Source organism: Ipomoea nil, unplaced genomic scaffold (assembly GCF_001879475.1).
Source record: "Ipomoea nil cultivar Tokyo-kokei standard unplaced genomic scaffold, Asagao_1.1 scaffold2792, whole genome shotgun sequence".
Taxonomy (NCBI): domain Eukaryota; kingdom Viridiplantae; phylum Streptophyta; class Magnoliopsida; order Solanales; family Convolvulaceae; genus Ipomoea; species Ipomoea nil.
Genome location: NW_017619220.1, coordinates 2,784,147 through 2,796,391, shown reverse-complemented (window position 1 = coordinate 2,796,391; position 12,245 = coordinate 2,784,147). Strand labels below are relative to the sequence as shown.

At 38.1% G+C, this 12,245-nt stretch overlaps 2 protein-coding genes across 2 annotated transcripts; both read left to right on the top strand.

The window, feature by feature from the left end:
- Positions 1-2,514: 2,514 nt before the first annotated feature.
- On the top strand, positions 2,515-3,712 carry LOC109157807. The gene is made up of 2 exons (XM_019305648.1): positions 2,515-3,594; positions 3,701-3,712. Exons 1-2 carry the CDS (start codon positions 2,515-2,517, stop codon positions 3,710-3,712), a joined length of 1,092 nt encoding a protein of 363 aa, XP_019161193.1.
- Positions 3,713-10,241: 6,529 nt separating this feature from the next.
- On the top strand, positions 10,242-12,002 carry LOC109157847 (PRA1 family protein B4-like). Its single transcript, XM_019305684.1, has 2 exons — positions 10,242-11,102; positions 11,545-12,002. Exon 1 carries the CDS (start codon positions 10,390-10,392, stop codon positions 11,056-11,058), a length of 669 nt encoding a protein of 222 aa, XP_019161229.1. The 5' UTR covers positions 10,242-10,389; the 3' UTR covers positions 11,059-11,102; positions 11,545-12,002.
- The last annotated feature ends 243 nt before the right edge of the window (positions 12,003-12,245 follow it).

The window sequence follows — 12,245 nt, the reverse complement described above, 5'->3', positions numbered from 1 at the left end:
TTGGAACGATCTTTTAGTCGAGTGATCTAGACCGGAGTTAGTCCGGCTTCCTAGCCGTAGTTAGCGTCCCGATCGCCAGATCGGTACAATCTAGTCTTTTCGAGTCGTGCCGCAAACCCGGTCGTGCCTAGCAATCTGGTCGGTAGACCGGTAAAGTAGACCTCTAGATCGCAGTTAGCCCGATCTCCCGATCTTAGCTAGCATCTTGATCGCCAGATCAGTAGATTTGACCTCTCGAATCGTGTTGCAAAACTGACCCCCAAGTCGGGCAACCCCTTTTTTTTAATCCACCAGACTGCGCTTAAAGTTGTGCTCTTTTTCCTTTTGGCTAGAAATTTTTCCCACTGGGTTTTTTATTAGCTTAAAGGTTTTTAACGAGGCAACCGACGCATGTCACGGACCGTGTAACCAGTTTTTTCCAACCCGAACCCTTCCCCATTAACTCATCGTCAGGGCACGGACTGAGGGTGCTTCTTGATAGGCTATATACCCCGGGTTTGAGTATGACGGAGGGGATTTATGCAACATGAGATGAGGACTTGATTTATTTAACACAGTAGATGACATCCTGTTAATTAAATAAACCGTAGTCTCAAATGCATAATCCCAAAACTTAAAGGGAACAGAAGCACGACTCAAGAGAGCTGAACCTGTTTCAACAATGTGTCTATGCTTTCTTTCAACACGACCATTTTGTTCATGAGTGTATGCATGAATAATGCCTAGTTGAGCCAAGGTGGAATGTAACTTTTTATATTCAGCTCCTAGATCAAACTGTATGGATTTAATCTTACGATTGAAGGATCGCTCAACCATAGTACAAAACTTATCAACTATGACATAAAGATCATATTTCTGCTTCATAGGGAAATATCAGGTGTAACGAGAATAATCATAAACAAAAATGACAAAATAACGATAACCATTGGAGGATACCAAAGGAGCTGGTCCCCAAATATCAGTGTATATCAAATCAAGAACATCAGAACTATTAGACTCAACACGTGCTAAAGGGAAACATGCAAATTTTCCCAATTAACACGCTGAACATAAACTAGAATTATGACGAATAGTATGACTAGAGCCACTAACCGGACAAGACTGAAGAATTTGACTAAGGACACGCTGATGAGGATGACCCAAACGATCATGCTAAACCGAAGCGGAAGCACGAGCAGAGAGAAACACGAAAGGAGACGAACTTGAAACAGGCAGAGTGTATAGGCCACCCGAACTACTGCCCCGTAGGAGGATTTCCTTGGTAGTGATATCTTTCACAAGAAAAATAAAAAGAAGGATAAAACTCAAAGAACACATTGTTATTTGTAGCAAAACGTTGAACAGATAATAAAGAGGTAGAAAGACCAGGAACATGCAATATATCAGACATCGTAAAAGGCCTAGAAGGGGTATCAAAAGTAGCATGACCAACATGACTAATAGAAAGACCCAAACCATCACCGACACGTAAAGTGTCATTACCAGTGTACTTCTCCGAGGTAGAAAGGGCAGCTATGTCTGGAGTTGCATGATTTGGGGCTCCAGCGTCCGGAACCCAAGTATGAGAATTTGACGAGGTTTTAGTTTTCAAACCATCCTGAAACACCAAATTAGCATGAGAACCTAGAGCCCCTAAATAACGCTGAAAATAATTGGCTCCCATGTGACCGAAACCTTTACAAATTTGACACGGATCATCATAGCGCCAAAAACAATTGGCTCCCGTGTGACCGAAACCTTTACAAATTTGACAAGGATCATCGTAGCGCCAAAAAACAATTGACTCCCATATAACTGAAACCATTACAAATTTGACACTGAACATTAAAGGTACATCTACTACGCTGTTGATCTCAATGTGGACTACCACGACTCCAATTGCCAACGCTTCTCTGCCAATCTGCCATCTATTATGTTCGATGCTGCCGAGGCCGATGTTGTTGTAGTTTCGTCTAATAACCGATATAGTCGCTATAATGAAATCTGGAGAATTGAAATTGAGGGAATTGAAGTTGTATTCTGCCAATCTGGAGAGATTGTATTCTAAGGCTCACTTGTCGAGAATATTGAAGCATGAGAACATCATAAAATCACTGGACTCTTGGGTGGACGATATGAACAAAACGATCAACATGATCATAGAGTTATTCACTTCAGGAAGCTTGGCGGTGGATGATTGTGTCAGCAGCAAGAACTAGTGATAGCTCAACACTCCAGGTTCAAGAAGTCTAAAATCAGAAGTGCTGCTCTATTAATTTTGCTATTGTAAATATCTTCCTATTTTTACGCATAATCTGTTCATAGCAGTTGCATCATCCTCCATCTATAAATAAGGATCAACTGCCTCTGTAATAAGAACTTGATTCATCACATTCTCTACATGAAATATTTCTCTTTTCTCTTTCTGCACCTGTTTACCTTCTTCTCCCTTTTTTTTCTATTGTGCTCCGGTGTGCCGCTGCTCTGAAATTGACATGGTATCAGAGCCTTGCTCTAGAGTACGAGCTTGGATCAATGGCGTGGCCTCTTCCAAATGCTAATTCTGCACGAACACAAGCTCCACCGCCAGTAGTTCCTGCTATGGCAACTGGATCAGTTCCGGCGGCGACTTCGACGGCGGCTCCGACGGCATCAAATGCAAACAGTAATACTCAGGTTTCGATCATTGATTTTAATCCCTCCGATGCAGGTAATCCTTACTACTTGCATCCTAGTGAGAGTCCGGCCTTGGTGCTTGTTTCGCCGGCCTTAGATGGTTCAAACTACTATCCTTGGGCAAGAGCTATGAAGATAGCTCTATCAACCAAAAATAAACTAGCATTTATTGATGGTAGAATACCTATACCTAGCAAAGATGAACAAAGGTACATGGTTTGGGAACGGTGCAATAACATAGTTGTTTCCTGGATTGTAAGATCCATCTCACCTGAGATTGCACAGAGTGTGCTTTGGTTACAATCTACCATTGCTATATGGAAGCATTTAGAGGAGAGGTTCAGTGAGGGGGATATCTTTAGGATCTCACAGATTCAAGGACAAGCTTATCAGCTTAAACAGGGGATTTTAAGTGTGGATCAATATTTCACACAGATGAAATTGCTTTGGGATGAATTACTTGTGTTAAGACCTTTGCCTGTGTGTGCTTGTACTCCTAAGTGCAATTGTGGAGGATATGAGAAGTTCTACACTTATGTAGAAAATGATCATTTGTCAATGTTTTTGAGAGGATTGAATGAAAACTATACAAGTACTAAATCGCAAATTATGTTGATGAGCCCTCTCCCTACAGTTGGAAGGGCATCTTCCTTGGTGAAACAGCAAGAAAGAGAGGTTTATGGTGGGATTCTCAGTGCTACTCCCACACCACAGATGCAGGGGCCTTCTCAGCAGATGAGTCCTACTGTTGGACATGCATTCCTGGCTAGTTTTCCTCAGAACAACAACTTCCGTCCAAGAAGACAGAATAACAATTGGAACAAGAAACCAGGACCAATTTGCAGCCATTGTGGATATACTGGCCACACAGTGGATAAATGTTACAAACTCCATGGTTACCCGCCGGGTTATGTACCCAGGTCTAAAGGTGCAGGAGCAGTAAACCAAGTCCAAGGTCCTTTGCTGCAATCCAGTGTCACACAATTTGGAGGTCAGAACCAATTTCAATCCCAAGGCTTTGTTGAACAAATCCAAAACACTGCAGGGAATTTTATGACAATTTCTCAAGAGGAATATAGTAGGTTGCTTGGCCCTAAGCAGAATGAGACAAAGCAGAATACAGTCAATACACCTCTTGATTTCACTCCTCAAGCAAATATAGTTTCGGCCAGTGTTGTCTCACCTGCAAACTTTGAAGGTAAGCCTTCTTGTTCTAAAACCATTTGGATTCTTGACACTGGTGCTACACACCATATTGTCTGCAGTATAGATCTTTTGTCTGATGTTAGAAGCACAACTGGTATGCATGTTGCATTGCCCAATGGTCAACAGGCACATATAACCCATGTTGGTACAGTTTTTCTATCTGATGACATTGTGTTGGAGAATGTTCTTTGTGTGCCTGTATTTCAATATAATTTGATTTCTGTCAGTGAGCTGGTCAAGAATTCCAAGTACAGTATATCCTTCCGATCTGACAAGTGTGTTATACAGGATCTGGACTGTGGGAAGACGATTGGGACAGCTAGAATTAATGGAGGCTTATATCATTTGTGTTTGTCAACTTCTACAACTCCTTCTTGCATGATTGTGAATAAGAGCAGTATTAGTCTGAATAATGTTTGGCATGCTAGACTTGGACATGCTTCTAATAACAAGATTAAGCTCTTGAAAGTGTTAAATCGTGATATTACTGTCAGTGATGATTTTGTATGTGACTGTTGCCATTTGGCCAAACAAAAGAGGTTACCTTTTGGAGTTAGTAAATCATACACAACTGCTTGTTTTGAACTTGTTCATTTTGACATTTGGGGGAGTTATGCTGTTCCCACAATATATGGCCATCATTATTTTTTAACAGTAGTTGATGATTATAGTAGAGCCACTTGGATCTACTTAATGAAAGGAAAACATGAAGCAAGAAAATTGGTTCAAGCTTTTTGCATTCTAATACAAACACAGTTTGGAAAATCTATTAAAATTGTTAGAACAGATAATGGGAAGGAGTTTGATATGCCAGAATTTTATCAAGACAGAGGAATAATTCATCAGAGATCATGTGTCTATACCCCGCAACAAAACAGCATAGTTGAGAGAAAACATGGTCATATCCTGTCCATAGCAAGAGCTTTGAAATTTCAGGCTAGCCTTCCTGATCCTTTTTGGGGTGATTGTGTTATGCAAGCTGTTCATATAATTAATAGACTACCTTCTGCAGCATTACAAGGCCAAGTTCCTTATCAATTGTTATTCTCAAAGGCTCCTCAATATGGGCATCTCAAAGTTTTTGGTTGCTTAGCTTTTGCTACTGTACATGGGGTTCATATGACCAAATTTGCTCCAAGAGCAAGAAAGTGTGTGTTCATTGGCTATACAGGTGGCTTTAAAGGGTACAAGCTGTATGATCTGAAGACAAGGGAAGTATTTATCTCTAGAGATGTGTCCTTCTATGAAGGTGTTTTCCCCTTTTCTCAAACCAAAGATGAAGAACTCATTGTCTCTGCACCGGTGTTACCTGCTGACAATACTATTTGTCCCGAAGAACCTGATCAGTTAGAGAATTCATATCAGAATGATATGCCACAGTTTGCGGATACTTACGATGGGGCAGAACCTCTTGTAGAGTCCCAGCACCAATCTAGAAGATCTAGTAGAGAAAAAAGCAGGCCAGCTTACTTAAATGATTATGTGTGTGCAGATAATATTCCCAGAACCAAGAGAACTTCTCCTCATTCTCTCTCGGCTGTTTTGGATTATGGCAGGTTGTCTACAAAACATAAGGCCTTTGCTGTCAATGTGTTGACAATTAAGGAACCTACTACATATGCAGAAGCAGTAAAGCATGAGTGTTGGAGACAAGCTATGGCAGCTGAATCTGCAGCATTGCAAGCTAATCATACTTGGATGTTAACTGATCTTCCTGCCTCTAAACAACCAATTGGCTGCAAATGGGTTTTCAAAGTTAAGCATAGAGCGGACGGATCTGTGGAGAGGTATAAAGCTCGATTGGTAGCAAAGGGATACACTCAAACTCCTGGGCTTGATTACCTAGATACTTTTAGCCCAGTAGTAAAAATCACCACTATTAGAGTATTACTTGCTTGTGCAGCTGCTAAAGGTTGGGAATTACATCAGCTTGATGTGAACAATGCTTTCCTACATGATGATCTACATGAGGAAGTTTATATGGCTTTGCCTCCTGGGTTTACTCCACAAAGGCCTGGACAAGTGTGTAAGCTTCTCAAATCATTATATGGACTTAAACAAGCTAGTAGACAATGGAATGCAAAACTTATGACTGAGTTGTTAAGCATGGGTTTTAAACAGACTACGGCTGACCACTCCTTGTTTACCAGGGGTACTGGAGCCTCCTTTGTTGCATTACTCGTCTATGTTGATGATGTGGTTGTTGCTAGTAGTGATAGAACTCAAATCATGGATATCAAGTCCCATTTACATGCTAAGTTCCAGATTAAAGACTTGGGACACCTAAAGTATTTTTTGGGGTTGGAAGTGGCCAGAAACAGGTCTGGAATAAGTGTTTGTCAGCGAAAATATGTTTTGGAACTTTTAGAGCAGGCTGGTTTCATTGACAGTAAGCCAGTCAATAGTCCTATGGTGCCTTCCACTAAGCTCACTCATAGTGACAGTCCTTCTTTGAAAGATGTCACTTCATACAGGAGGATCATAGGTAAACTGTTATATCTTACTATTACTAGGCCGGACATCTCTTTCGCAACACAACAACTCTCTCAATTCTTGGATTGCCCCACTGAATTTCATCTAAGAGCTGCACATAGAGTTCTTAGATATCTCAAGGCATCACCTGGGCAGGGGCTGTTCTTCTCTGCCAATTCAACTCTTCATCTTAAGGGGTTTACTGACTCAGATTGGGCTTCTTGTCCTGAGACTAGGAAGTCAGTAACAGGCTATTGCATGTTTCTGGATAATGCCTTAGTATCTTGGAAATCCAAGAAACAAAACACAGTTTCCAGGTCCTCTAGTGAAGCAGAGTATAGAGCCATTGCTACTGCTACGGCTGGGCTTCAATGGCTTACTTATTTGTTAACAGAGTTTGAAGTTCACTCTTCTACACCCGCTGTGTTGTATTCTGATAGTCAGTCTGCTATAGCCATATCCCAAAATCCGGTGTTTCATGAACGCACGAAACATATTGAAATAGACTGTCACTTCGTAAGGGAAAAATTACAAAAGAACTTGCTGAAATTACTCCATGTTCCCACTGCACATCAATTGGCAGATGTTTTCACAAAGCCTCATGCTCCTGCTTCTCTCCAAGGTTTCGTCTCCAAGCTTGGTCTATACAATATGTATAGTCCAGCTTGCGGGGGGGGTGTCAGCAGCAAGAACCAGTGATAGCTCAACACTCCAGGTTCAAGAAGTCTAAAATCAGCAGTGCTGCTCTATTAATTTTGCTATTGTAAATATCTTCCTATTTTTACGCATAATCTGTTCATAGCAGTTGCATCATCCTCCATCTATAAATAAGGATCAACTGCCTCTGTAATAAGAACTTGATTCATCACATTCTCTACATGAAATATTTCTCTTTTCTCTTTCTGCACCTGTTTACCTTCTTCTCCCTTTTTTTTCTATTGTGCTCCGGTGTGCCGCTGCTCTGAAATTGACAGATTGATTGGATAATTGAGAGCCGTGAACCCTATCTAATTGATACCAGATGAGAACTGAATGAATTGTATTGAATAATGTGATTACAAATGTAAAGATTACAAGTATATATAAAAAGAGAGTTTCAGAAAGACTGGAATAATAAATCATAATTTAACTCAAATACACAGAGTTAATATATATACCTACAATTAATAATTTATGTACTTACTAAACTTAAGGAAAACAAAACAATATCATTCGTAACTAGAAATCACAGTTCAACATTAGAACCACAATCCATTTAAGGTAAACCTTCGTCCATGCTATAATTTGAGGCGGTATGCCGGAATTAAAGTATCATGAATTATGAAAAGCTTTATTTGTTAGAAATTAAACTTAAGTGTTTCAATTCGGAATGTGAACTGTGTACAGCTGTAGTACAATGTATCCATGTAACTATGCTTTAGTGCTAAGATCCTTAATACCCGTCTTTAAAAGATATTCTTTTTCAAGGAATTAGAATTCAAGAAACGTGAAGTTCATCATTGGTTTTAGAGTCCCTCGAATTATATACTTATACCACTTTTTCTTTCTAAATTATTGAAGTGGCTCTTTTTTTCCTGAAATGTTAAATAGACATATTTACCCTTAAAATAAATATTTCATTTATTTTTCTTTTCCAACAAATTATTACTATAATTGTGTTCAAACCAAACAGATACTATAGCAACCAAACCAAAATATTCTAATTACAATTTATAATCAAAACGCGATATTTAGAGTTTATTAAAATCATGAACCGGAATGGCCGGTTCATGTTCCGAACTGAAAAAATAAAATACATTTATTGTTGAATTTAGACTATTTTAAAATAAAAAATAAAATTTTAAAATAGAGACGGTTCAAAATCGCGAACCGGATCCGGAACCGCCGGTTCACAGTTCATGATCCAGTTTTTTTTATTCTTAAATTTAATAAATTGAAATCCAAATATTGGGTTCTAGATCTGAATCATAACCGAAAACTTTTTATTCGATTGCTATAGTGTCTGGTTCAGTTCGAACCGAACCGTGGTAATCGCTATATATACGCAATAATTTGTTGGAGAAGTAAAATAAATAAAATGTTTACTTTAAGGGTAGAAATGTCAATTTAATATATTAGAGGAAAAAATCACCACTTTTAAAATAATTGAGGGGACTAATGTGCTTACATAAATAATTGAGGGGGAAAAAGTGCTATAAATATATAACTTAGGGAGAAAAATTGTCATTTTCCCATGATTTTAATGTTACTTGAGTTTCATTTTAAAATATATTTTATTTTTTTTAAAGAAAAAAATATATTTAATTAATACTTGATATATTGGAACGATACAGAGAAATACGACCCAATAATTTGAATGGCTTGTTTGGTATAGATGAATTGTACATTTGTAGTGCAATTCTTTTCTCACCTTATTTTCTAGTAACTAAAATTTTATTATTTGGTTAGAGGGAATTACAATTCCGTTTAATTATTGAATTGAAATTCTTAACCCCTCTCATAAGATTGAGATTCCATGGAAGATGGTAAGAAAAAAGCATTGTATGGACAAATTTGTCATTATTCTTTCTTTCATTCTATTATTACATAGGAACAATTTTATTATTTTATTTTTATATAACTTTTTCCATCTTAATTTCAAGTGATTTTATTCATGCCTATCATCAAATAAAATTTGAATTTCTACTTTATTCTACTATATTCTTTTCTCACATAATTAGAATTCTTTTTCTTCCTAAGATACAAACTATCATTTTCCTGTTACAATTTTGTTGTCATTTTCGGTGGGTATTGAGGTTTGTTGGTTCGTCATTTTTGTCCATACCAAAGTGAGTCCAATTTGATTGGTAATTTTACCTTCTTGATGGAAAAAAAAAAAGTTCAAATTACCTACGAAGTTCTTGTACTATAGTCTTTTGTTCAATTTAATCCTTATATTTTTATTCTGTTCAATTTGATCCTTATACTTTTAAAAGTGGTGAAACTAATGATAATTGTCCAAATCCCATTAAGAACATAATTCTAATATTTATTTTAGACATACTAATTTAATATATTAGTGGTAAAAATAACTAATATTTTAAATATTTATAAAGTAATATATAAGTAGGATAAAATAAATATTAACAGCGTCACGTAACTAAAGTTAATGGTAATATTAACAGCGTTAACTATTGTCCTTAATTACATCACTTTTTAAAGTACAAGGGCTAAATTGAACAAAATAAATGCATAAAGATTAAATTGAACAAAACGCTATAATACAGAGACCTCGTACGTAATTTGACAAAAAAAAAAAGAAATAAGGAATAAGGTTCAAATTGGCCACTGAACGTAACCTGAAAATGCAATTAGGCCATTGAACGAAAAAAGTGCAATTAGGCCACTGAACACTCCAAAAATGTGCAATTTCACCTGATAGCAAGTTACCCTCAATTTTAGCAGGTTATCTGCTTACGTGGCAGCTGAGTAGGCATTTTTAATAAATTTTAAATCATTTTTAATAAATTTTAATAATAAATTTTTATTTACAAAAATTTTAAAAAAATAAAAACGACTTTATTTTATTTTTTTTTCAATTTTTTATAAAATGTTATTATTAAAATTAATTATTAAAAATTATTTAAAAATTATTAAAAATGTCAACTCAGCTGCCACGTAAGCAGGTAACCTGCTAAAATTGATGGTAACCTGCTATCCGGTGAAATTGCATACGTTTGGAGAGTTCAGTGGCCTAATTGCACGTTTTTAGAGTGTTCAGTGGTCTAATTGCACTTTTTGTTCGTTCAGTGGCCAAATTACATTTTCAGGTTACGTTCAGTGGTCAATTTGAACCTTATTCCAAGAAATAAATAACTCCCTAGTGAATTACCTAAAATAAATATATCTCAAAAAAAAATAATAATAATAAAAGTCCCCCAAAGTCCCAAGATCCACCGACATAAGAATCCCAATTCCCAAATCTCTCATCTTATAAAACTCTCTCCGATCCGCGTATACAATATTTCGTCTCTATAACCTAAACCCTCTTTTGAATCTCAGAATCAAGCTGAATCAATGGCCAATTCGTCGCCGGCAGTTCTTCCCATCTCTAATGCTCAAACCACCACCGCCGTGGCCTCCTCCGACACCGTTGTAGTAGCACCCACCCCTGCTTTCCGTGCCTTCATAAACCACATCACCGAAACCGTACGCAACGGCCTCTCCAACCGCCGTCCCTGGGCCGAGCTCGTGGACCGCTCCGCCTTCTCGAAGCCGGAGTCCGTCTCCGATGCCACTCTCCGCATCCGCAAAAACTACGCCTACTTCAAGATCAACTACCTTTCCCTGGTTGCCGTAGTTCTCGGCTTCTCTCTCATCACCAATCCCTTCTCCCTCCTCATCCTCTCCGCCCTTCTCGCCGCCTGGCTGTTCCTCTACCTCTTCCGCCCCTCCGATCCGCCTCTCGTCCTCTTCGGCCGCCAATTCTCCGAGCGCGAAACCCTCGGTGCCCTGCTCGTCTCCACAGTCGTCGTCGTTTTCCTCACAAGCGTCGGATCTGTTCTCGTCTCCGCATTGATGGTCGGCGTCGCTATTATCTGCACCCACGCCGCTTTCCGTCAACCTGAAGATCTCTTCCTCGACGAGCAAGACGCGCCTTCAACTGGATTCCTGTCTTTCTTGACCGGCGGCGCTTCTAGCGTTGCCGCTACCGTTGCTGCTCCCGCTGTTGCTGCTCGCGTTTGATCCTTTGATCTCCGATCCGTAAAAACCAATGCTGCTCTTTTGGGGTAACATTTGAGGCTGTTTTTTTTCCCGTAAATTTCTGAAATTTATATCTTGAAAAGAAAAAGTCAAATGAATGATGATAGTGCTAAATATATGCATAGTTGGAACTCTTTGTTTAGGAGGAACACTTGTGTAATATTTTAATGATGGATCTATAAAATTGTTAATTACATAATCCCCTCTTAATTGGTTTTGCCCACTGCCAAATGATTTAGATAATTAGATCTATGAGAATTATTTGTTTATTAAACAGTACATTGCTGATCATGACATCTTTATTCATATGAAATGCTTTCTCTGATGTTCTTGATCTAATATGTGGAGTATTGCTGTTAAATTGTACATGTGAATTTGACTGTTGATGGGTCAAATCTATTTTCGAAATAAAATTTTATTATCTTTTGTACCACTATTCATGGTTGTGGACCTGTGGTGCTTATGTAGGATTCCATCCAGATTCCAGATCAATCTGTAAGCTGTGACCAGAGTTTGATCTCGCAATTTGTTCTCTTGGTTTTTTGCTTATAAACATCAAGAGTTTACGGCATATATGGACATAAAAGCTCAGTCTATTGCTCTTTGTATAGCACACCTATGTGCAGACACCATAAAAATTGATCATTCTTGGATTTAGTGGTGCTGTCTATTAACTGTAATGCATACTAGTCTTGTTTGTAGATTTGTCACTGCTATCTTTTAGCATATTATGTGTAATGGTCTTCTATTTGCACTTTATAAGAAGTGAATCGGGAGGTTTGAGACTTTTGATGTAGAGTGTTGATAGGCCATTTGTTTGGCACTCCTGCCATTCATCTTATGTGAATTTGCTTTGTGGGAGTTTAACATTTCCAAATCAGTTTCTAACTCCAGTTTAATTTTCACATGTATGATTGTAAATTTTAGTGTTGGGCGTTCTCTTCCATGATTATATTTTAACATGGATTTGAAGTAGGATGGAGAGGGGAGATTCAGGGAATTTGGGCATTGTGTATTTTATTTTGTGAGCTTATAGATTACATCTGGCCATTCTTGTATTTGAAGTAGGATGGGAATTTATGTTGTTCCATGAAATTTAGTTGTGTACCAGGGGAACTTGTACTTTTGACACTCAGGTTTGGTGAAGTAGTAGTCTAGTAGACTATCCC